This window comes from Danio rerio, chromosome 23 (assembly GCF_052040795.2).
Source record: "Danio rerio strain M-AB ecotype USA chromosome 23, GRCz13ab, whole genome shotgun sequence".
Classification (NCBI taxonomy): domain Eukaryota; kingdom Metazoa; phylum Chordata; class Actinopteri; order Cypriniformes; family Danionidae; genus Danio; species Danio rerio.
The window spans coordinates 35,129,566-35,155,997 of NC_141043.1; the positions used below are offsets into that span (position 1 = coordinate 35,129,566).

General features: G+C 34.0%; 2 protein-coding genes and 1 long non-coding RNA gene across 5 annotated transcripts; 2 read left to right on the forward strand and 1 right to left on the reverse strand.

The window, feature by feature from the left end:
• Window positions 1-46: 46 nt before the first annotated feature.
• letmd1 (LETM1 domain containing 1) lies at window positions 47-14,260 on the reverse strand. 2 transcript variants are annotated; one of them, XM_087306048.1, is made up of 9 exons: window positions 14,056-14,193; window positions 11,011-11,168; window positions 10,796-10,932; window positions 10,608-10,690; window positions 8,024-8,210; window positions 6,540-6,641; window positions 5,454-5,606; window positions 5,279-5,375; window positions 47-2,238 (listed from the first exon to the last, which is right to left on the reverse strand). In XM_087306048.1, the coding sequence occupies exons 1-9, from the start codon at window positions 14,172-14,174 to the stop codon at window positions 2,165-2,167; spliced, it is 1,110 nt and encodes a 369-aa protein (XP_087162174.1). In that variant the 5' UTR covers window positions 14,175-14,193; the 3' UTR covers window positions 47-2,164.
• A 1,178-nt stretch (window positions 14,261-15,438) lies between these two features.
• Window positions 15,439-20,246, forward strand: gtsf1 (gametocyte specific factor 1). 2 transcript variants are annotated; one of them, NM_212833.1, is given in 8 exon segments: window positions 15,439-15,513; window positions 15,764-15,904; window positions 16,034-16,152; window positions 18,118-18,244; window positions 18,669-18,749; window positions 18,946-19,009; window positions 19,706-19,776; window positions 19,932-20,246. In NM_212833.1, coding segments are annotated over 7 exon segments (549 nt in total). In that variant the 5' UTR covers window positions 15,439-15,513; window positions 15,764-15,819; the 3' UTR covers window positions 19,934-20,246.
• Window positions 20,247-20,494: 248 nt separating this feature from the next.
• Window positions 20,495-24,337, forward strand: LOC147838256 (uncharacterized). Its single transcript, XR_015523766.1, has 2 exons — window positions 20,495-21,539; window positions 22,120-24,337. It is a non-coding gene; the product is annotated as an uncharacterized LOC147838256 (long non-coding RNA).
• The last annotated feature ends 2,095 nt before the right edge of the window (window positions 24,338-26,432 follow it).

A 26,432-nucleotide genomic window follows, 5' to 3' on the forward strand; every position in this document is an offset into this window, starting at 1 on the left:
ACTGTTGTTGGTGAGTCAATGTGAGCCTCAAGGAAGCAAAAAGAGACCATGTTTGAATTCTTTAATTGAAGTTCACATCACTTTCATGCCTTTTTGACTCTGAACCAAATAACATTTTCTTTTGACATAAAATGCGAACACATTTGGCAACATAAAAGAGATCAGCACTTATTGCACCTTGTTGGTATCAGTGTTCTTAAGAAAAAGGCACCGGTTGGTAGGCTGAACAAACAGATGACATTGCAAACTACTATGCATGAATTGAATGGTTTGACCAAAAGCCCAGCACACACAGCAAACAACTTTTCATAGAATAGAAGAGTAACAAGGTGCAATATTTATTGTGCAGTTTTGAGAACTCAAAAATAAATATCAACAAACTTAATTAAAATACATAGATATATTCTGCATTATAGAATACACATTTTCCCCAGAATCTTTTTAAAGGCTCTGTAAACCACTTTTCATTTATACCATCCTATTTAAAACATAACTGGATTGCTTTTAGCTAAATAAATTTAAACACCACAATCTTTTTGTAACTACCACACCAAAGATGAAGGAGCTAAATTAGGGGTGCCCAGACCGAGGAGAGCCGGTGTCCTGCAAAGTTTAATTCCAACCCCAATCAGACACACCTGGGCTAGTTAACCAAGCTCTTTCTAGGAACATCTGTGCAGGGGCGTTGAGGTAAGTTGGAGCTAAGGTCTGCAGGACACCAGCCTTCAAGAACCGAGTTTGGGCACCCCTGAGATAGACGGTACTGAATGTGAATGCATATTTTAAACAGATGAAAATAGTTAGTATTGTTTACATCTAACAGTTATTGTTAGTATTATTAGTTCCAAGCAAAAAAAAATAAATAATTGTGATTAATTGCATCCAAAATAAAAATAAAAGTTTATTTTGACCATTTAAGTGTGGCGTGCATAGAAAATGTTTATATTTGTATATAAATGATGTGTGTATATGATACAATTTATATAGAAATTTAAATAACTGTGCAACACAATTGTTTTGTAAAGTTTTGTTTCTATCACATAAATATATATGATACACACTTATAAGATGTGAAAACAAATTTATTTGACAGTAATTTATATAAGTTTATTTTGGATGCGATTAATCTTTGCCCAGCACTATTAATTAATATTCTGAATGTAAATCTCTCATGATAAGAGCAGTGAACTTTGCAAAACACATGCCAAATACATCCATGTGGAATTAGTGTGCTTTCTTAGCAAACAATTTTATGTTTAATAGACGTCTAATAGACATCTAAATGTAGACAGCTTGGCTAAAACAAGGCTAAACTTGGGTGAAAATTTAATAGACATCTAAGAATAGCCCAAAACTAGACTAGTTGTCAAATAGACAGATTAGACAGGCTTTATATGTGCAGTCATTTATTTCTGTTTATTTGATGACCTATCTTTAGATGTCTATTAGATTTTTCACTGACAGCCCAAATTTAGCCTTGTTTTAGCTAAGATGACTACGTTTAGATGTCTATTAGACATGTTTTAAAAACAAAAAAATGCTTGCTGGGTTGTATCTTGTAGAATGTAGTTACTCACAGTGTGTAACTGTATTAAAGGTACAGTCATCATTTATTCACCTTTCACTCCTTTAAAACCTATTTGAGCTTCCTTCTTCTGTGAACACAAAAGAAGATATTTTGAAGAATGCTGGTACCCATCGACTTTAATAGTAGGAAAAAAAATTGCTATTGAAGTTGATGAGCAAACAGCATTCTTTAAAATAGAAACTCATAAAGGTTTAAAACCACATGAGGGAGAATAAATGATGTAATTTTGACTTTAATAAACTACCTCTAATATACTTCTCTATTCACACACCCAATCTCTATGGAACTAATGAAATTACTCCACAAGTTCCAGTATACTAATGAGCTCCCAATATTTTCTTCACTCATGTAAACAAAATTAGATTCATTGCCACAAGAACATTTTTAAAGCATGACAGTTTCATGAAAAATATCACAGAAACGTACAAAATGCCTCTGATTATGAAAGAAACACAACAAAAAATGTATGTCAGATTTGCATATAAGTTTGTGTTTGTTCCCGTGGTGCTTTGCCTTTGGATGTGGATGTTTCAGCGCCGGGTGTTGGAAAGAGAAGTGGTGTGCTTCCTCTGGAGGTCAGTGCCGTTGCTGTTTAGGGTAGTTTACCGTGAGCAGAACCATGCAGTGCAGATAGAGCGAAGTCTCTGACTCTGATCAGACAGGAAGGAAACAGAAAGCCGCAGTGAATTTGCAACACTTTAACAGTCACATCAGTAGTTTCAAAAGAAAAACAACGGCTTCTTCTTTGGAACTTTTGAAATGTTATAAATATTAAGTTAGAGTACAGTAAAACAACTTTCCAGCACATTCAGGTTTCATTTAAATGCTTTCATAATTGCATTGTGTGAGTTGAACTTTTATTGACTTTCTTATTTGCAGATAACAAAGATGAATATCAAATACAGAGCATTAACAATAAAACTGAACAACATAAAAGAAATAAATGATGTCATATAAATTTATATGCATAATAAATAATAAATGAAAGTGATGTTAGTAAACACCAAAACACATACAAAAATTATAATTAAAATAAAAGAGAGTGAGGTGGTCGCCAATATGATATTTATAATTATTATTTTGTCTCGTTACATGTTTGCTAGCATTGTGGGTCACAGAAATTCAGAAATTTTCCCTATTTATCGAAATAAATTTTAATCCTCCCATGTAAACTGTAGGAAAGTTTTTAAAAAGCTTCAGTAACTATAATTGCATTTTGTGGACTCTGAATTGAAGCCCGAGTTAACAGAGGGAGTTGATTGTCAGCATCACAGTACCAACAAAGCCTGACAGCACTTCTTTGGTTTTTGTCAATTCTAAACTACCAAGTCAATCCTGAGTTTGTAAAGAAATCTAAAACCCACACCATGTTGCTGTTGTATGTAGTTTTGTTTTGCAAAAACGTAATAATTTATCGAACAAGCAATCATTTTATAAAGTGATTAATGCTGCCATGGAATAATATCAAATCTGAAAATGTGGAAGTGTGGTAATAATGGCTTGTAATCAACACAGCTAAAGGGCTACATTTATTTTCTAAATGACAAATTTAGTTAAGAGCGCAATACTATGAAAAAACAGATGATGTGAAATTGACTCTCCCATAAATTTGCAGTCTAAAAAGTGGACTTAAGTGACCTAGTTTACATGGACATCATTAATCGAATTTACTTGCCTTATTTAACCGGAGTTTACTGGTGCACTGCATGAAAATTTAGTACTTTTTACTAAATTTAGTAACGTCTTTAATTGGAAGGAAACCCGAGTCAATTTACTGTTCGAGTGATTTCCTGAAAATTCTGATTGTACAAAGTATTTATATGAGTTTTAAGTCTTTTAATGCCTTTGAATGTTTCTTTCATGTATGCATTTTACATGTTAGAGTAATGCTACATAGTTCGATTAGCGTCATGACGTCACCATTTAACGCAAGTTTATTACTGGCATTTTATGCAACAACAGTTCATGTTGGTCATGATGGCACCATATGTAATTTTGGCCTTTTTTTTTTGGCAACAAATTTAACAGCCGTTAACGTTTCCCACTATACATGCAAACAGACGACGGTGGATACAAATTGTCAGGCTACCACAGCAGACAAATACAATTGGGTTTCATTCTGTAACTTTTCATTCATGCCCCCACGAAAACTCTGAGGTACTGGATGGGAGATCAGTTCATCGTTGCTTACTTGCACCAAAAGTGTGCTTTCCTGCTTGAAGCCATTCTTATTTGTTTGTCATCAAATGCCAGTCAAGTCTAGACAGGAAACGCTTATCAATATAGGATTATTTTTGAGACACTGTATAATAGTGATAAATAGTTTAACAGTACTGTGAGGGTTAGGTTTAGGGTTGGGGTAGACAACAAAAAAATACAATTAATGGGAAATTGAATAAATAATTATTGTTAATTTCCAACTGCAACTGTATCTGATCTAGCAACAACCTCAAATGCCTGAAAACTGCCTTAAATGCGTCCTGTCGAAAAACAGCGAAAACTACAACATGACAGTAATAGTTTGATTGCGGTGTTTACATGTCTGTGCTGCATTTCAATAATGTGACTACAATAGAAATACTCCACATTAGAGGTCTGCAGGACCCGATGTCTTGCAGCGCGGGAATAAATTTCCGAATAAAGCGCAAGAGTGACTGGTGTAACTTGAACGGGAGTAGGCGGCAGGGGCGCCGTTAGGGGGGGGAAGTCAGGAAGATTCTAAGGGTTCATACATTCAGGGGACCCCCAGAGACATTATGAAGGGCCAGCAACATTAACCCCCCCCCCCCCCACCGAGCAAGCAAGCGTATGTATGGGTGTGAATGAGAGAGCGTGATGCTGTGTTGAGCTTCTTTGTTGCTGTATGTGTGTGTGTGTGTGTGTGTTTGTGTGTGTGTGTGTGTGTGTGTGTGTGTGAGAAAGAGAGAGAATTCGATGCTGTCTGTGTGTCACTTGCTTGGTGCTGTGTGTGTGTGTGTGTTTATACAGATAAAAAAATTGTCCCACGCCGCCACCATTCTCTACTCCACATATCTTAATTCTATTTCGTTCGATTATGACTTTAGCTGGATTAAGGTAATCAAATATCGCTCTTTTACATGGTAAACTCTTAATCAGAGTATTGTCTTAATCCTATTTAAATCAGAGTATTGGTGTACTCACTGAGTATGTTTACATGGACAGCAGTACTCCGATTTTAATATGACTACGCATTGCAAAATTCTAAAGTTTTTTTCCTAATATCAGCGTGTGGTATCAAATTAAATTAAAACACCACTCTTCCACCAGTCCTTACTTTATACTCTCATCCAAATATCTCAGTTTGTCATGGGGGTGCATGCATTAAATGTTCCTGAATAAAAAGGTGAAACTGCCGAACTACAGTTGAAGTTGAAAAATTAAAAACGAAACACCCGAAATTACACGAACTCCGAAGGAAACATTAGATAGCGTGGCGACACACTGACGTTAATCAAATTGTGTTATAACAAGTAAAACAGATCATAAAAGAAACATTCAAAAAGCAACTCATGAAATCACCGTAATCATATTGTTGTCTTATTCAGATTAAGGCAAACTATTAGAATACTGATATCCATGTAAACAGAGTCCGTGTAAGACTTAACTGAACTCTGACAGTAGAGTTTGCACAAGCTATTAGTAAGTCTAGCCCATAGTTTTGTTCTGTACCTCTGAGGTGTGCTGAGAACTGCAACCACTGTGTGAGCCACTCTCGTAACTGTCCGGGACTCAGACGCTCTGGATTCAGCCCCCTCACAAAACAAGCCTGGGGGGAAAAGATTAATTAAATTGCTTAATTAAGGTACTGGCAGAAGGTAACTTGCACACTTGGGTGACCTCTGACCTCTCTGAGCTCCGAGTCGTTTAACTGGTGCAAGCCCAATCGAATAATGGCACGATCGAGCTGCATGAGTTCCAAGGCGTGACTGTTCAAACGTCCGCTGATCCAGAAGGCCGGGAGACGAGGAGTCAAGAAGAGCAAAGGACAGAGATGTCTCTGCAAGAGGAGGTCAAGTAAGATTAAGTATGACACATTTTTAAAAATGGGGCTGCACAATATTGGGAATTTTTATTTTATTTGGAATTTAAAGATTTGACAAAACAGTGGTATTGGTGTCTCATGTCATCATATACAACAATACAGCCATCTATTACACAATCATTCATCGGCTAGTAAATCCAGTATATAGGGTGCCGAGCTAGTGTTGTTCCCATACTGATAAACTTCCTGTTATTGTGAGGCTTTTTTCCATTTTATACGATTCCTTTTACAGCGTCGATGTTGTAATATAATTAAAATACATTCAGTTAAAGACTTGGGCATTCATTTATTTGCTCAAGCGTAAAACGAGACAAAAAGCTGTTTACAGAATACAGTTCACTGGAAACGCTTAACCCAGGTTACGGGCAAATTAAAAGTCCTACTAGCATACTTCGGCATATACCCTATAGTCTTTCGATATACATTCTAAAAAAACTCCAATAGAGGATTCCAGATATGTCAGTTTTTTTTAAGGATAGGAAAATAAAAAATGAAATTTTACTGCGATGCATATTGAGTATATTTTAGCATATAATTTAAATGGCTCTATTAGGAAATAATTTATTAATTTTAACCTTAAATTGTTTAGAAAAAATTAAAAACTGCTTTTTTCTAGCTGAAATAAAAACAAACAGGACTTTCTCCAGAAGATAAAATATTACAGGAAATACTGTGAAAATTTCCTTGCTCTGTTAAACATCTCTTGGAAAAAAAACAGAAGAGCGAATAATTCAAACTATAATCCTATAATTCTTAACTATAATCCTGACTCCACATTGTAGATCCTGCGATATGAATATTACAAATGCGTACATTGCGATCATCAATATATTGTGCAGCCCTAAAGTGCAATACATCGTGCAACAAGCCGATTTTTTTGGAGCTCACCATCTGATTTGCATACATTTTCTTGATACCCAAGGGTGGTCCAGAGAACAATGTTCTCACAGCATGGACATCAGACACTACAGGATGGACTCCGCTTCGCACCTGCACACATGCAATACATTTGTCCTGTAACACATTCATGTACCAATTCTCACTATCAACTAGTTGCCTATTATTAAGCTACTGGTTGCTCATCAGTTCTTATTCCAGGGTTCCCACTCTGAGCCAAATATCAAATTCCTTTACTAAAAGCTAAATTTACATAACCCACATTGAACACAAAAACAGGCTGCTGTTTTGCTTTGCATAATATTAAAATGGTTTTAACTGGAAAGTCATTTTTTCATGACTTTAATAGCCACTATGAGAAAACAATTGATGATCTACCTGAGTTTTTGAAAACAATCTGAAACACTTAGAGTATGTGAGGCTGTGTTGTGTTCCCCCTCCATAAACTGATAATAGCTATAAAACGTGCATTTCGTTTTTCTGTCATCTACTTTTAAACGTCCGGTCTTTGAAGTGACCATTTTGAAGCAAAAGCTTTTAAAATGAATATTATCCTGACATGTTAGCCTTAATTAACAGGTACAGTCTCATGATTCCATTTGACTTAAGTGATTACCAGTTGATAAGCATGAAAGGAATAAAAATGAAGCTGAAAATAGCTGAAAACAACAATGCTATGAAATAATATAGTATATAAAAATTACATTTTAAAGAAATTAAATTAAAAATTTAATTAAATTTAAAGTGAAAAAAGTCTGAGTGACATTTCATGACTTGAAAATATGAAAATTCCCTCACTCTCAATGTCTGGGTCTTTTAAATATCCATGATATTCCCGAAATTTCATGACCCGTGGGAACCGTGACATCCTTAATCCTCTATCACAGTGTTTCTCAACCACGTTCCTGAAGGACCACCAGTCTGCGCATTTTTCATGGCCCTAACAATACACACCTAATTCAGATCATCAGTTCATTAGCAGAGACCCTGTAATGCAGGGGTGCTCAATCCTGTTCCTGGAGATTTACCCTCCTGCAGATTTCAGTTGCTACCCGTATCAAACACACCTGAACCAATTAATTAGGACCTGAACACCACTTGATAATTACAGGCAGGTGTGTTTGATATGGGTAGCAACTGAAATCTGCAGGAAGGTAGATCTCCAGGAACAGGCTTGAGCACCCCTGCTGTAATGGGTGCAACAGACAAAGGAGACATCCAAAACATGTAGTTTTGATGGTCCTCTAGGAACGTGGTTGAGAAACACTGCTAAATCTAATTCCTAAACCCAACAACTACCTAAATAACTATTAATAAGCAGCAAATTAGGAGTTTTTTGAGGCAAACGTCATACTTGATGGATTATAAATAGTGAGAACTGTACCTAATGATATAAACTGTGACTATTTGTGCTTATTAAAAAGTCAGCATGTAAATAAAGCAGGTAATGTAAGATGAGATTCAGCTCAGATTACCTTACTGCAGAGCTCCAGCAGGTGTCTTTTCAGTCGGGTGTCTTGGACAGAATTTGATGTGCTTTCCAGCCCTTTGACCACAGCCCAGTGATGACGTGCCCTCTGGTTATGATAGGCTACCTGAAAATCCACCAGCTGCTGAGGGGTCCAGAAGTGCCGGATGAGAAGCTGCCGAGGATAAAGGTACCTAGAAGGATAGAGAATGCTTTCATTATTAAAGTGATAGTTGATCCAAAAATGAAACGACCATTTTCTCACTCTCAAGTGGCTCAAAACCCTTATGTTGTTGTTTTTTTTTTGTACAAAATATATTTTGAACAATGCTGGAAACTGGTAACCAATGACATGCATAGCATTTCAATGGCTACCAGTTTTTAACATTCTTCAAAATATCTTCTTTTGTAAGAAAAGAACTCCGGTTTGGAACTAGTGGCGATTAAGTAAATCAGTGTGTCTCAACCACGATCCTGGAGGCATGTTTTGGATTTCTCCTTTGTCTGTCATGCCCATTACAGGCCTTTCAGTCTCTGCTAATGAGCTGATGATCTGATTCAGATGTGTTTGGTTATGGAGACATGGAAAATGTGCAGAATTCCAGGAACTTGGTTGAGAAACACTGAAGTAAATGACTGGGTTACGATTAATTAAATGACTATTCATAAAAAATACTTAAAAAAACAACAACCTATAAAGAAATATATAAATGTTGCAATAATAATATTGTCATATCTTATTATGCTGTAAGCATTGTAATACAAAGCATTTAAATTACTAAACATTTATTATCCAAAAGGTCTATATTTTATTATGTAATTTATGTTAATATCACTATTGCGAGAACACTACTGTACTGTAAAAATATCTGAATACTTAATTAACTTATATTAATAATATTTTGTAACTATAAAATTAAATCAAATTTACTACTTCATTAATGCTATTGTACCATTAAACAGGTATTAAAAATAATACTAAAATATCAACATTTATTGTAGTTTTTTTATTCTATAAATATAATCTATAATTTATAAATATTACTAGAATTTAATATTTGTTTTATTAACTAAAAGGTTAGTAATAAAGTGTTTGAAATATTGCCATTAAAATTTTTTTAATGTTTGTTAAAACAACAATATTTCAAATGCAACAATTCTAATGTACAATTCTGAAGCTCATAATAATAATATAATGTAACAGCAATACTATTCTATCATTATATAAAAATAAACTAACTTTTTTTTTATTAATATTTGTATCCATTTCTCAGTTAATATAGGCAGTTTATGTTGGTGCATTTAAACAAAACAGATTTATTAAACAGATATATTTATTAAATAATATTTTAGTCACCAAACATTTTTAGAAATGTAAAGATAATACTATTAAATTCAAGCAAAATATTGCAAAATAAATTACAAGCTACAAAATTTCAACAAAATCTTTCTGTTTTTTTTTTTTTTTTGCTTCTCTTGATTTTTCCTTTTTTTTAAAAATTTGTATTTCATATTTTTCTATAACATATAAAGTTGGTGTTCTAGTTTTTGGACCGTTATCGTAGGTTATTTAGTTAGATTAGCTCCAGATTTGCTTCAGTACTGACTAATCTAATGTATATGCACAAATATAATATTGTATAGCTTCCTATTAAAGATATAAATTCTTAATACATATGTTTTGGCTTTGTCCATCAATCACTTCTTTTTGGCTAGTACCAATTTTCAAGTATTTCTCTTCTGTGACAAAGATGCACATCGAACCGTGTCCTCTTATTGCACTTTTTGGACTTTCTCCAAATATACCAGGGTTATTGAGTTGTACCGCAAACGCATTTGCATTTTTGACACTGTCAGCAAAACGGTGTATTATTTTATTATGAAAACAAAGATTTCCCCAGAGTTTTGACAACTGGTTGCGAGATGCAATGAGCTTTATCCATTTGGAAAAAATCAGGTTTACAAAAAACGACAATACTAGGGCTTTTTCTGAAACATGAGACCCATTTAGAATTTTCTTTTCTGAGCATGCCAGTGTCTCTACAAACTCCAAATCTAAATCTTAGGGTCTTTCGATTGCAAAGCAAATGTAATTAAGTACATTGTATAAATACCTGAGGATTGTTTGTAATAATGGGTTATCAAGGTACATGTGTATTCTGTACAGGTTTTTATTTTTTTACTTATTTTATTTAATTTAAAAAATTTTTTTTATTTCTTTCCTTCTTTTTTTCTCTTGGATAAATGTAATTGCATCTTGTTAAGGGTAGGGATGGGAATAATATTTGCTTAAATTTCTCTGTAAAATAACTTTCTTATGTCTGTAAAAGTTTAATAAACAGATTAAAAAATATGAATTTATAAGATAGATTTGTGAGGGGTGTGTATAAATATGCTGAGCACTTTATACATATACATACATTTTTTTTTAACAATAACAATAATAGCAATGTAATGTTAAGATGGATTATTGAATCAATGAATAGAAGAATGGCAGATAATAAGGGAAACTTTAAATACTTATATTCAGTATTTATTTTAAAGGATGCAAAAGTACTAATAATCAGCAGAGCAAGATAATAAATACTCACATAAGCATAAAGACCAGATAGTTGGCAAATGGAGGTATTGACAGGATGACCAAGGGAATGGCTTTGATCAAATCCCTGCGGACCTGAAAGTAACATATTTCAGAAATAATAAATATAATATTATAATATTAATACGACATATAACCACAAGACTTCTCACAAATGTCTCCTTGACTTCTCAAACTCACCTGTCTGATTTTCTCCATATCCCGGTAAGGCAAATTGGCGTGGCTTGTTTTGTCACTAATCATGCGGAACACGATTTTCTGCACTTCTTTGCCATCTTCAAACAGGAGTCTGAAGCCTTTACAAAAAAGCAGAAAACCTACATCATAGCACATTCGATTGAGATAGTTCGTAGTTCAGAAAAAAACATTAAAGTTAACATTTCACTCATTCTGACCTCTCATGAAAGTCTGATAGAGGACAAAAAAGCGAGGGAAGCGCCGCTGCAGGAATCTCTCGTACTTCTCATTGGCCCACTTTAGACTCGACACAATGCTTCGACCAATCCCGTGTCTTGCTTGTGAAGGCGAGTAGTGTCTGACAAACCACAGACTGCTGCAAAGACAGACAGAAAAACAGAAATCAACCAATGAAAGGTGCTGCAAGATGGCAGAGCAGTGAAGGGCATGTACTATATGTTAGTTTCAGTCTGCTAGTTTTAAGGATATCTATAAGCTAGTGTGCTCCAAAATAGTGAAAACAAAATGAGCATTTAGAAGATATAAAACTGATATAAACATGTAAAGCTTGTAGTTTGTCACTTCTGCCTAAATGGATGATTTTTTTTTTTGTGTGTGTGCAAAAAATCAGTTGACATGTTTGTAGCAATATTTGTTTACAATACAGAATATGAATTACATTGTCAATAAAAAAGAGATACGAGAGAGAAAGAGAGAGAAAAAAAGAACATGATATAAACTTGAGAGTAAGACATTTAAGAATCAATAACAGTAAATAAATTAAAGTCATTACAAAATAAAATAGTTCTGTTTGCTTTCTTATTTTTAGATTAGGAAATTAAATATATATAATGACTAAATTCTTGCAAAAAAAAAAACAGGAAAATATGGTTTGGTATTAGTAAATTTGCATTTGTGGATATGGAATTTACAAGGAAAATACATTTATAACAAAACAAGCATTTCTCTTAGTAGAGGCATCAGTTCTTGACCAATCAAATGCTCTCTAGTATCTGACATGCCCCGCCCCCTTCAAGACACTTCTCATTTATCACTGGCAGACCTGTGATAAAAACGAAATGCTATCCGCTTGTTAAGTGTGACGTCACGCGAAGCAGCTTCCTGGTCCAAGCGCTCTATTCAACTGAATGGGGAGACTTGTGAAATGGTAATAGTAAACGTTTACAAAGCGATTTAATACTTTCGAAAATCACGATCGCTATATATATGTCCATGCCTAATATCCAATAGCCAGAAAATAATTCATTTTTTTATAAATTGTTAAAATTTTGGTATTTGTGATGCAGCAAGCCCAGAGATTGTTGTGTACACTATGACTTTATATAAAATTAACTTTAATGTGTGATTTGAATAAAAAGTGATCATAAACAAATGATTTCTCAACTCAAATGAATGGCGGCTTGGACCTGGAAACAGTATTACATACGTCACCAACACGTCAACACTTACCATGCGGATTCGCTTTTTTTTTTTTTTTATATAGGGGAGGAGCTACTCTTTGTTCCACCCTCTCTCTCGCACTTCATGAGACAAGCTAACAAGCTTTTTTTTACTAGTAATTATTGTTATTATTATTATTATTATTATTATAAAGATCATTTATATCTTTATAAGTATAGGATAATATATTGAGACAGATCAGCAAAGTTTAAACAGGGAAAGGGATTGGAAAAGGTCTACAAGCTGGGACTTGAACTCAGGACACCCAAAGCGCAAGGGCACTAAATGTCAGCGCACTGCTCACGAAGCTATTGACAATGAAAGCTAATACATATTTTATAGATAAAAGCATCTTTTTCTTGTTAACATATAAAGATAGTACATTAATTTAACAACTTCATTTGTTGGTTTTAAGAGGTTATTAGGTGGTAGTGCGTTTTTTTTTTTACAGAGGCCCTTTTAAAACAATACTACTACTTACTTGTTACCAGAGCTTGGTAGATTAGTTAATAATTGTAATCAGCCAGTGAAGTAAGCAAAACAATCTTACGTCAAAAGGAAAAACAAGGTTATTTTGTTTACCCTATTGGCAGATTATTTAGCTTGTTTTAGGAAAAACACACTTAAAATTGGCATATTATTACTGAAAACAAGACAATAAGTTTTGCTTGCCTAAAAATGTTTCTTGATATAAGGATTCTTAGATATTCGGACAAGAAACAAGACTACAGGTCTAAGTAAAAAAAGCTTTTTTTTGCAGTGTAGTATCTAATGGCAGGGTTCATACACATTTTACTACTAAAAATCCATGACTTTTCTATGATTTTTCCATGACTTTCAAGTAAATATTTATGACTTAATGTTTCATGCAATGCCTACATATGCATGATAAAAAAACAATACATGTTAAAATTTATTACAGCAACCCATAAAACATGCAACAATCTATTTAGTTTCAGCTTATATTTATATCTATGTGAAAATGATTTAGATAATGCTTACACTGCACTAATAATGTGGGAGTATGTGATTGGGCAAGGACAGAAAAGTAGTAAAGACAACAAACCTATATTCAAGTATACAGATATGCGTTTTCCATGTCTTTTCCGAAACTTTGTGGGTTTTTCTGATTTTCCAAAACTTTTCCAGGCCTGGAAAATGCCATGTCAAAATTCCATGACTTTTCCAGGTTTTCCATGACCGTATGACTGTAATGAGTAAGTACTTGTATCTAATACACAAGTATTTATTTAATAGGCACTAGTATCTAACGAATGAGTGAGTACTAGTATCTAATAAAAAAAAAACTAGTGTCTAATGAGAAAACACTACTATATTTTTAAAAAGCACTAGCATCTAAAGAATAGGCACTACTAACAGTACTTGATGGAAAATGTACTGATATCTAAAAAACAAGCACCAGTAACGTGAAAATAGATACTAGTATGGTTTATAGATTAAATGTCAAAGTGGCTTGCCATAGGAAGATACTAGTTTTAAGTATGTACTAGTAACATGAATCTAGAAACTACGTTATATAAAATTAAATATAAAAATATCTTGCCGTTCTCTCATGTAATTCCTGATGAAACCATTTTCCCCTCTGTCATTGACTAAAAAAAGACAGACATTGATCAAATAATTAATGTGGTCTCGTTTGTATTATTTACGTTGAAACATCATCTTCGCTATCATTTTATATCCAGCCTGTATGCAAAACATCCTAGCTCTGGGAGTGTGGTATGCGAACAACCGCCTACAAATGATCGGTCATGATCGTCCGAACGTATTTTTAATTATACCTGGGTTTTGAGGAAGCCAATCTAGGAGTGCAGAGACTTGCTTTGACCCTGACAGGTTGTTTTCCATACAGTAAGATCACTGAAGCCCCGCGGCATATTCCCCGACAGGACAGCGCCATCTTGAACTGAGCAGCTGACAGTTCGGCGTGGGCGTGTCGTCACGACCATGAAGTGCGGGTGCGGGTGTGTGATTGGCTGGTGAAGTTACCGTGTACGAATTAAACGACGCGCATATTTTGTGTTTAGGTCGACTGGATACCGTAATATTTATATGATATGAACATAAAAGACAAAAGCACACTCCAAAAATTTATATATTTGATAAATGTTATGAGTTGCAGATTAAAAGCAGATTACTTTATTCATTTAATGACTATTCTTTTACAGATTTAAATGTAAAATATAATTAACCTAATTATTCTATGCAATTTTATTTATCCTTGTGAAATTAGTATAAACTTATAAACTTATATTTGCTATATTGTGTCACATTTTATTAATTAAATAAATATTTTGAATATTTTTTATTTCAATCATTTTAAAATAATATAATAATGATTAGAATTATTGAATAAAAAAGCAATACAATTGATTAAAATAAATCCATCCATTTTCTTCTGCTTGGTTAAAATAAATAAAGAAAAAATAAATAAAAGATCCAAAGTTTTATTCAAATAAAAAAATAAGAAATAGTTAAATAAATAAATAATATTAAAATATAGCAGCATTTATTTTAAATAAATAAAATAAATAAATATAATCTCTTAGTCTTTAATGTGTGTGAATAATCATGCAAATAGTTAAATTAAAATTATATAATTGCTTTGATAAGAAAAAATAATACAAAATGTTAATATAATTAATTAAATAAAAATAATATATTAATTATTATAAAATAAAATAAAAAATCAATAAAATTGGTTTAAAGAAATCCATTCATTTTTTCTGCTTGGTTAAAATAAATAAAAGATCAAATGTTTTATTCAAATAAATAAATAAATTAGACTAAAATATAACAGCATTTATTTTAAATAAATAAAATGAATAAATATAATCTCTTGGTCTTTAATGTGTGTGAAAAATCAAGCAAATAGCTTGATTAAAATAATATAATTGGTTTGATAAGAAAAAAAATTCATATATTTTTATTCAAATATTAATATAATTAATAAAATAAAAATAATATTAACCATATAAAGAATAAAATAATATGTACTTTTGTTAATCTTTATGAACCCCATAGACCAGCACATAGTTACAACAAAGAGCTTAGAATAATTAATTGATTACAATGAATAATGCAACAACAAGTATTTATTTAAACATTTGCCATCTTTAATGATGCAACACGTGACATTCCACAGCAGCACACAGCACTTGATTGATGATCTGCATTGATTGCAGTCAGCAGATGGGAAGGCCAGCACGCGACTGCTTCAACAATACAAAAGACTAGCAGTAAGTGTTTATAATGATAAGGTCATGTTCTTAACATAAACCCGAGCGTATTGCTACTTTGAAAGTCGTGAGTTTTATAACATAAAGTCAAGCAAACATCGTTTTATTCAACTTCAACCGTCATTTTTTGCGCTCGGCCTGCTGACTCACGTTGTTTGACCGTCACGTGCTGCATTTCTTCAGAGTACTGTCTGGTCTAAGGTTATACCAGAAAATGTTTTGATTATAATGTTTGGCGGACTTTACTTAGGGTGAAGATTTTATTAAACCCACGGAAAGCTACACGGGGGTCCAGGAAACGGAAGTATGGCCACTTATAGGTTTGGCAGTAGCGTCGGTCCGTCTGGAGTCCACTCTGAAAGTACAGGGCAGATGTGGAATGAAGACAACGGTAATCAATCATCATCATAACTCGATGCACTGTTGAAGTTACATGTGCAAAATGCAGTTCATGTTGAGTTGTAGTTTTGTGTCGGCACAATAAGTTTTGTTTCCAATGTGGCGCCTCCTGTTTCCGCAGGTTATGGTGAAGAAACGGAAGATGCCAGCGACCCTAATAGGATTGTGCAGTGCCCATATGACAAAAACCACCAGATCAGAGCCTCACGCTTCCCTTTTCATGTTCTCAAGTGCAGAAAGGTGGATTGTAGAATTTAGGATAATGGAGTTAAAACGGAGGCGCATAAATCTTGGGTTTAAACAACAAAATATGTATTTGGTAGATAAATGAAAATTTAAATAGGTTTGAGGGCGAGTACAACAGGTAATTATGGGTTAATTTTATTAATAATAATAATTCCTTACATTTGTATAACACTTTTCTGGACACTCAAAGTGCTTTACACATTAGTGGGGAATCTCCTCATCCACCACCAGTGTGCAGCATCCAACTGGATGATGTGACGGCAGCCATATTGCGCCAGACTGCACACCACACATCAGCTGATTGGTGGAAAGGAGATGGAGTGATCAAGCCAATTATGATTTTTTTTGTTTTGTTTTGTTTTCTTAACCTTACCTTAGAAAAACAGCATGTTAGGCTTAGCTTTGAGTACAGCAGGTTTACAGTGGATGGATGTAGAGAATGGGAATGTCATTACAGCACAGTGTATTTTGGGACACTGGAACTTGAATCCCATTGATCTCTACAGGTTTGTTGTATATGATTGATGGATGGATGGATGGAGAATGGCTATCATTGCAGTGCAATGCATTCTGGCTTTTTTGGCACACTGGAACTTGGATCTCAATCTCTATAGGTTTATAAGAGAGATGGATGGAGATGAATGAACGCAAACTGACTTGCTTTAAATAAAGTGCTCGCACTATTAATAGAGGATCATGTATATGGAAAAGTTGTCTAGTGGCAGCTCATTGATGCACCATCACTTGCAGTTAAGCTTGTTAATTTGATCTGTGGCCTTTACATCTGTGCTTGGCTCTAAGTTCCTCTTGAGCATGTTTTAAGCTTCTCAGACACAGTGTGTTTATACAGATATCTACATTTTATTCTGAGTGTTTGTGAGATGTTTTAAAAAGGTATTAGTACTCTTAGATGGTCTGCTCTTTCTGAGGTAATTTGCATTGTTGTACATTGTGTGCTTCTGGGCCTCTGAAAACATGATGTATTCATAGTGTAGATTCCCATTCTCTAACTTGGTACAGCTAAGTATTGTTACTCCTGTAAAGATGTACACCATAAGTGTGTGTGTTTTTAGGTTTGGCGTTAATGACATTTGGATCCATTTTCACTATTGTCTTGAGCAGGGGTCAGCGACCTTTTTGACCAGCAGAGCCATTTTAGTCTTTTTTTTTTTTTTTTTTTCTTTCTCCAAAATAAAATTTGCCCGGAGCTGCCCATAGATATTTGACCTTTAAATGAGAACTTCTTGGAAACGTTATTTGTTTGTGGTATGTTAGTCTATTTGAGTCATCCAGACAAGCGTTTTCACTGACATCAGTAAGACTTTCAATCGTTTTTTTTTCGTTCAAATTTTTAATTTTTTTTTAAGTAACTGTAAAGCAACAGTGTTAATCTCTTTACGTGTAAAGTTGTTAGTGGTGGGTATAAATATGTATGCTGTATATGAGTCGTAACAAGATCTCATTCATATTGGGCTTTAAAAGTTATCCTCTGCAGAAAAACCTTTGCACTGATGTTAATTGTTTAGAATGATTAACAAAGTGATGAACTGTTTATGAACGCAGATAATATTCTAATATTAATAACCAATTGAATGTTAGATTTTATTACCACCAACAATATTAACGACTCATGGGTCAGTGTGGGAAATAGACCTGTATTTTGGCTTTTAATAACAATATAAAGTTTCTTTTCAGTCTTCTGTTACATGGAATGCCAAGATAAGATCACATTGCTTAATAGAAAATTTAATATTTAGATACAGCCTATATAGGCTATTTGCATGTAATTTCATCTAGGCAGCAGAGGAGCTAAAGATCCGAATACAGCTCCAGAATCACGGGTTGCCGATCCCTGGTCTTGACCAAAATAAAACAAGTGTTAACACACCCAAAGGTTGAGCTCTAGTTTTATCTGTCCTTACATTCTAATGTTTATCTGTCCTCTTGCATCTGTTTTAGAACCACCCCAAACTGGCCAGTGAACTGAAGACCTGCCCCTTTAATGCCAGACACTTGATTCCCAAGCATGAGATGTCTCATCACATAGCAAACTGCGAAGACAAGAGGTGTCTGAACGCTGAAGATGGTTAGTGTTTAAAGGGTTAGAAAAGTTCATGTTGATTCTGCATTTACTTGCATGGTGTAATTCTAAGGCTGTATCCTCTTATATTTCAATGTTTACTACAAAGGTGCACGTTTGTGCTATTGTTGCGCTCTGTGTTAAAAAATCAGCTTTCTGATTACATTTTTTTTCAATAAACCCTTTCATGTCCCTAAAACGTTTTGAATAGTTAGCATGGTTACATGAGACCATTCTGTGATGGTCAATTGTAGTTTAATTTTTACCACCATTGCAGACATTAAATGCATAAAATTATACATTATAAATATGTACTGGGTTTAGTAGGTTAACCTAGATTACGATGTACTGTTTACTTTAGTCACCATTGTGTTGCAGTGTTAACACTTGATGTTTGTCAGGTCTTTTTATCTAGTTCTGTTTTGTCCAGGAAATGTAGAAGTATTGGAGAAGTTCCAGGTTCCTGTTAACACCTGGACAAACCCTGCACCCAATGAGGACTGGGAAACAGGTCTGTGACCTGTTAAATGATTGCTAAACATTTTTGAATATGTTTGTTCATACATTGTTTCTACTAAGTGCATCCACTGTGGCGATGCTACTTTTCCTAATTTAATATGTACAGTAACTGAGTTCTGTATTTTGCTTTTGGTTTAATAAATCACTACTTTCTGGATTATTCCTTATTTGGGCTGATGTGATTGCAGAGACTGATGATAATGCTGCTATGTTTGTCTGGGGTGAATCAACCAATCCGCTTCCGCAAAACAAGTGAGTCATGCTGTTTTATCCCTCTTTTGCCTGTGCATCAATACGTTTTGATTGTTTTGATGGTGCTGTGATCTGTAGAGGAATGGATGGTTTGTGTGGATGTTGACAACCTACAAGCATTATGATAGTGTACAAAACGCGTTATACAAACAAGAAGCTGCTATGTTGTTCCCTGAAATGATGCAGATTTTCCTGTACTAGCATCAAATTTAGCTTTGCAAAATAGTTTTTAAACATCTTGCTTGTCTGCTTGAAACGAGCTGTGTCTTTAGGATTTGGTTTTGGGGATCATGAACTTAAGAGATTGTGGTTGCAGCTTTCTCCACAAATCAAGACTGCATTGATTGCACTTCATATTTTTCTTCTTGGTTTGAATATTGGTACTAATGTAGTAATACAGTGATTTGAAGTCAAATTTAGCATACACCATCTTGATGCAAACCATTTAAAGGTCTTTGGTTACTTGTAGGAGTCTTGCCTTTCAGGTTTCTGCGCTTTTCATCTGACTAACTGCTTTGCTGGGTTTTTTCATAAATCGATGCAAAAAAAAAAATCCCTGCCTGCTTTTTACAAATTTATTTAATGTTAACCAGGTTTAATCAACAGGGGTGCTAATTCTAGCATGCTGTATGAAGCCTGTTCTAAAGCCAGTTAGTTTAAGTAAAATGAAGCATTACATAGATTTGTCTTTGTTAGGCCAGAGCCGGATACCACCATCAGTTTATCCGATGGACTGCGGGCACCGCGGACTCTTCCATGGAAACTCTGTAAGCACTCCTAATTCTAGTCATTTATTTTTATGTTGTGTCTGTGTGGTTTTAAACTCTCCTCTAGATGGCAGCAACACACTTGGCTTATTCAAACAGTCCTGTGTGTTAACTGTTTTCTCTCTCTCTTTTTTTTTTTTTTTTTTTTAACCCAGGATACAGCGCCGCTGGATGGACGTCTGGATATTCTTACTTTTTTAAAAATACTTTAAGCCCTGTGCGATTTCTAGCCTAGATTTGTCTAAAGCCTGCTTATCTTTTAAAGTTTTTAATTTTGAAGTGTTGAGATTTTGAAGTATTTCCCCTTTAATATTTTCTGAAGGTCAATATGCTCAGTGGCTATGGTCAGTGTGTAGACAATCTAAAAACCAAAGAATTATTGCGTCTTCCATAGAGAAATCCATCAGTGTCGATCTTTCAGTGACCTTTAATCCTACACGTGTTTCATTAAAAGTTTCTTTAAACCTAAATGTTGCATCTCTTCAATCATGCAGTAAAGTAACAAGGAAATGGTGTCTGATATTTATCATCACTTGCATGCATATTTGATAATTCTGTTAATGTTATAGAGGTGGCATTTTTCTCAAGTATACTAACTAGTATATTAGGTCACACTACATTCAAATTTGTTAGAGTACAATAAAATGCAGTTGGCAATAAAAAAAAAAATATGGGTAAATATCTCTGTATATCAGCTTGTTATCCAGTGTGTGAAGCGTAACAAGCAGAGCTCTGATAGCAGAACATGGAAACTGAAAGTACTTAAGAGGTAGAAAAGCAGAGATGGGTTCAAGGTGTACTGCTTTGGCACATTTTTAGTGTATAGCAATATGTACTCTGAGGTAAAGGTTCACGAGATCTTGCTGGGACAATACTTTGACAAATGATACATGCTAATACTTGAATACTGTAGTAAATATTTTTGAAAAAACCAGAAAGTAATATTTACCATTTTAGCTTGTCAATATGAAACATGGAGACTAATGTACCATTGTAACATTGAGAAACATTGTGAGTAATGTATATCCCACTTACACATCCAATAAGTGGGATTGTCAAAGTACATTGGTTAAATGCACTTTGCTTTTTCTCTATAATCTAAGAACAGGTTTTGATATTGTAAGTTGGAGGGATTGGATGGGAGGTCTACACTCCCCCCACCCCAAAAAAAATGCCACTGTCCCCCAGGGTGTTAATGTACATGCTTTGACCATTTTAATATTTACGTTAATTCTGACATTTTACTTGCATTATTAAGGGTAATAACGTTTTCGTGTATAAATGTGTATTTTTGGAATTACAATAATCGGAGAAATAAAGGTTTTATGAATTGTCAAGTCTGGTTAATGCAAAAAACAATATGTTTGTTGGTTTTTATTTTTTTGTCCCTTTAGACCAAGACAGACCATTATTAATGTCCACACCAACATGTAATTGATAGCAAGATGTTTATGATTGACATTTTTTTTATTCCATCAAATGGGGAAGAAAAAAAACCATTCTGAAAAATAATGATAGTAGCCTTACTCTGTGCATAGTTGGAGTGGACTTTATTATTATTATTATTATTTATTATTATTATTATTATTTTTTTAAAAATGCATTAGTTTCTGTGGTTCAGTTATTTTACACGATTTGAATAACATAACCGCATGTTTGCTTTCTAAAGTCAAAGGGTATTTAAATGCTTTGACATGAAACTTTTTCCCTATAGCCATAGAGCTATTTCCATCAGAGCTGTGTTCAGTTGTTTAGAAGCAGATGTGTTGTTTTAGGTCTTCTTTAGTAGACCAAACTTATTGTTTTCAAAAAAATAGCAAAACAAAATTTCTGTATTGGCAAACTTTTTTATTTATTTATTTTTTTTATTTTTTTATTTCTTTTTTTTGCCAAATCTTCAAACTCTATGGATCAGATTTGTTTTATCCATATTTAAATTAGGCTGAAAACTTGCCTCTTTGATTTTGGCATATTATCAATAAAATGGTGTATTTTAGCTTTTAATTTAGTTTTTTCTTTTTGTCATGATGTGTTTTTGTGCAGCACATTGGTCAATCACGGTTGTGTTTAATAGTGCTATATAATTAAAATTGGAAAAGTCTCTTTTACACTCATGAGCTTTAGTCTGTTTAATATTTTATGTTTGTCATCTGGTAGACTCTAGAGGACTTGCTGCCCTGTAAAAAATTATGAACAATTAGTCATGACCGCATATGGTTTTAGGTTGTAACTTATGAAGTTAAGTTGGAATATGATCAACTTCAGTAAGCTACGCAAGCCGTTTTAAGCCATTTTAACTAGTTCAATGGACTTAGTTTTATTCAGCTTATCTACGACAATCAGAATTTTTTTTTTTTTAGTGTGCGCTTTTTCAAACTACTTATTTAAAATGAGTTAATGCTTTGTGTGTGGGACAAAACAAATGTTAAATCCACTTAAATTAAGAATGCGTTTGTCAACGGGGTCTTCTCAATCAGCTTCAAGTTCTGAAGTGTGTTGAAGTGTATTAAAACAAGTGCTGAAATGCAGTTTGCAACGGTATATATTACAGTAAGGATGACCAATATTTTATGAAAGAATTTTTTTTTTTCTTCTTTAAACTCATGAAATCATTTTGTCCTCACATTATTTGCTTCAGGCGAGTTTAATTAGAGTGTGAACGTTCTGTCCTTTTTTCCGTCACAGTGGCTGGCTTGGTCTAGTGTAACCCTGCATCTGTGTCAATATGAATGGAGCGTGAGTTAGTCTGGCAGGGCCACAGGTCTGCCCCCTGTTCCTCATCTCGCGTGCCTCGTTTAACCCGCTCAGACAGCTGGACACACCAGCTCCCTGCCCGCGCTGCACTGGCAACAGACATTCACACAGATGATAGCAGCACAGTGTGTGTGTTTGTGTGGGCCGGAGTGGTTGCTCTCCTCTGGCGTCTCTGAATGTGTGTTCCTGTTAAACACAGCTGTGCTGCGCTTCCTTGAGATCACTGTTGCTCCTAGGAGTAGTTTACAATTACTGGTTTAATTTTCAACTTTAATCTGACTGTATGTGAGGGGATGAAGAGCAGTTCAGTCTTGAGAATGCGGAGTTTTTTTGTGATTTTTGTTGATTTATTAAAAAAAATTTGTTTTAAATGTATAAAACCTGATTGACGCAAGTAGCCTAGTGGTTAAAGGGCACCTATTTTACCCCTTTTTTATATTTAAGACGAGTCTTTTGTCTACAGAATGTGTCTGTAAAGTTTGAGCTCAACACCCATCAGATTATTTATTATACCTTTCAGGATACTGGAGTTTTCACAGTATTTTCTGCTCTGAACACAATGGAGTTTTGTGGCCTGTGCCTTTAAAGCTAGTTCTCCCTGGCCCTTTCTGTTCCCACGTGCCTGTCAGAGTGTGCCACAATCTCCGTCTTTGCTGCATCAGATAAACAGCACAGTGACAGACATGAAGGAAATAGATCTTACAAAACGTTTGTGAGAAATAGTACAGTAAGAACTTACCCAATGATTATTTGTTGTGGAGTTGCAACAATAAGTCACACACAATGTCATTACAAAGTTTAAGCACACAGCGCATGCACTTAACTTTGCACTGTTTTTGAATGGCAAATGTGACAAGATACACAATATCCACTGCTGTATGGATATCTGTTATGATAATGTACAAAATAAACCTGATTTAACGTCCATAAACCGAGATCAAAGCGTCGTCTTCCATAATTGTACTGACGTGGCATTGAGGATCAAGTAAAGACTTCTGTAATTCATTACAAACATGCACTGTTTTAAAAACATTTTAAACTTGTAAAACTCATTCTTGATCACATTTGATTATGATTGATGATCCCAGAGAGCTCAACAGATCTTTTAATCCCAGTTGCTTTGAGCACGTCCTGTCTTGCAGAAATTATTATACGCGTTACAGAGATATGTTAATACACGGCTGTAAATTAATTCGGTGTGCGGGGAAACCTCACTCATACGTCAAGTTGCGTGATTTAAGAGTGATTTGGATCCTTTTTTTAACAGGAGCGATGGATCAGATCTCTGTATTTAGAAAACCCAGTTATAATTCTGAAATGTTGTGGTTTTAGGATCACACATGTATGATTTTATTTTGGAGTATTTGTGATTTTTAATATGAAGCTTACCTACAGTACATATAAGACTTTTTAAATTCAGTATTTGTTTTTAAAGTAGTGACATTTTATTCAATTATTTCTTGTAATGTTTGGGTTGGAATTATTTATTTATTTTTAAGAATTATTAATGCTTTGTTTTAAAATATAGTTTAAACCACAAAATGTGTTGATAACTTTCTACTTGATTTTCTATTTAAATGTTTTTAAGTTGTTTAGATTCCTGTGATGCAAATTGAATTTTCAGTATCTTTACTCCAGTGTCTCATGATCCTTTAAAACTCCCTCACTTTGCTTTAAGTCACCACAGCTGAATGAATCAACAATTACTTTAAAAATTATGTTTTAATTTCAGGAAATTTACCCACGTTAAGCATTTTATTTGTTTTATTTGTAAAAAAAAAAAAAAAAAAAAAAAAAAAAAAAAGAATTAACCTTGAACTAATAAATGGTAGATACAATTTGAAAAATATATGTACGCACAAATATGCAAATAATTTTATCCATCTTTACTAAATAAAATTGATCCCTGACCCAAAAGTTTAAAACCATTTTTGCTTTAATATCCAGTGTAATTATTTAACAAAAACATTGAACTCTTCAGCAATACATTTATTTTTTAATAATGTTTTTGTGAAATCCTATTTGGGAAATGATAAAAGTGAAAAAGCCTATTTCACCACAGAGTTTTTCTCTCCTAGCTCATTAATATGGGATACGATATTGCCCTGCTCCTCAATTCTTTAATCTTAAGCTGTAACTAAACCAGATCCGAATGCAGAGACAAATCCTAGATTACACACAAGACAAGCTGCAACGTGACTGACAATAAAGAGCCTTCATTTGCATCTGGTTTTCTCCCCTCCAACAGATGCTGAAATTACCCAGCGTCATACTGTAATCTCTCGAACACAGCTTTTTGTGCTTTGACACGAGCATGTCAGTTCATCATTAGCCCGAGTCCTGCATCAATGACACTCTGCTGAATGTGTGGAGCTGCCTGGAAATGGGTCGCTCGAACCCATCAGCAATGCTGAAAAGAAAAATAATGCACAATTGTGTTCTTATTTGTCTGGGTGTTGACTTAATAGGCTGTTCCTAGATCTTTTAGAATAGAAAGTATAGTGCTGTATGAGTCTGTATCTTGTTTTGTTTTTTTTTTTCTCTGGGATGCTGTAGACTATTCATGAGGTGCAAATGTATTCTGTCCTTCAATTAATTTTCCCCAGAGAGTAAAGCTATCAGCCTGTGCCTTTACGTTCTGCCGGCATTTTACAGTTACATCAGAGAGTGATTTGGGTTTATTTTGACACTTTGCGTAGTGCATCTGCTTTCCTCTTAAGGCCGAAGCTGTTTTTTATATGCATTTTTTTTATTTCTCTTTGCCATTTGGGCTTATTGGAACCTAATTAGAATAAAACCCAAATTTCATATTTGATATGATGTACTAATAGAGAAAAGCAATCTTTATATATGTGGACTCGTTATTCATATTTCCATAAAACAGTCACCTTTGTGTAATAAAACTCTTTATTTTTGCCTTAAACACAGCAGTTTTTCCTGACCGTTTTTTAATGCATTAACACACACATATTTTTGGACATGTTTTGACTATCAGTAAAAACAATATTTTTTGCCCATTTTGGACACTTAAAATAGTGTTTGGGACATTTCATAATATGTTGAAAAACAGTTGCAGAATGACACTGTGTCTGTAACAAAATTTAAAACACAAGACGAGCTAAATTGTGCTGTCCACGTATGTGGCCACTAAGCCCTAGGAGAGTATTTCTCCTTGGGTATTGTAAAGGAAATTTAATTTTTGGAAAATGGGCTAATTGTAAAACAACTTGAGACTTTTATTAGTTTTTTTTATTTATTTTTATTCATTCAGCCAATCTTTGAGTATGGTGGGAGCACTCTTAGTTTAGCATAGATGATTGAATCAGATTAGATCATTAGCATCTTACTCAAATCACCAAAGAGTCTAGAATGATTCTTCAGTTTGTAGTTTAATGGGGAGTGCCTACACTGAAAAAAACTATTCAAACATGATTCCTTGGATTTACTCAATTTTTTTACGTTAAGTGGTTGTAAACAATTTATTTGTGTTGAATTTAAACAAACAAATTAAGTTGAAGTTTGTTCAATTTAATTTGTTTAAATTCAACACAAATAAATTGTTTGCAACAGTTCTGCATGCAACACTTTTTTCAGTGTAAAAGCAGATTAGGTTTCTGTTTATTGGACTAATAGTAGTAATTTGGTTGAATTTCATTGTGGATTAGATTGTATTTTCACATTTTTGTCTTTTTGCGTAGGCCACCTGCTTTAATTGTAATTTATTATTGACAATATTTCTCCCTATAGGTACTTTAAAGGAGATTTTACTAATTTTACAACTTCTCTAAAGTTTTTACCCTTTAAAAAAATCCATTTAGCCAGTCTTTAGAGTATGGCAGTAGCACTTTTGGCTTAGCATAGTATAGATAATTGAATCAGATTAGACCGTTATCATCCTAAAT

Bases quoted from the DNA above. Each gene is read 5' to 3' on its own strand.
- letmd1 (XM_087306048.1), bottom strand. From the start codon at position 14,174: ATGGCGCTGTCCTGTCGGGGAATATGCCGCGGGGCTTCAGTGATCTTA. The intron at 6,642-8,023 runs GTAATCTGAGCT...GCATGTGTGCAG, and splicing joins TGCTGGAGCTCTGCAGTAAG to GTGCGAAGCGGAGTCCATCC. The intron at 2,239-5,278 runs GTACAGAACAAA...CTGTCTGATCAG, and splicing joins GTTCTCAGCACACCTCAGAG to AGTCAGAGACTTCGCTCTAT.
- gtsf1 (XM_087305447.1), top strand. From the start codon at position 15,820: ATGGCCACTTATAGGTTTGGCAGTAGCGTCGGTCCGTCTGGAGTCCAC. The intron at 15,905-16,033 runs GTAATCAATCAT...CTGTTTCCGCAG, and splicing joins GATGTGGAATGAAGACAACG to GTTATGGTGAAGAAACGGAA. The intron at 19,010-19,705 runs GTGAGTCATGCT...TGTCTTTGTTAG, and splicing joins AATCCGCTTCCGCAAAACAA to GCCAGAGCCGGATACCACCA.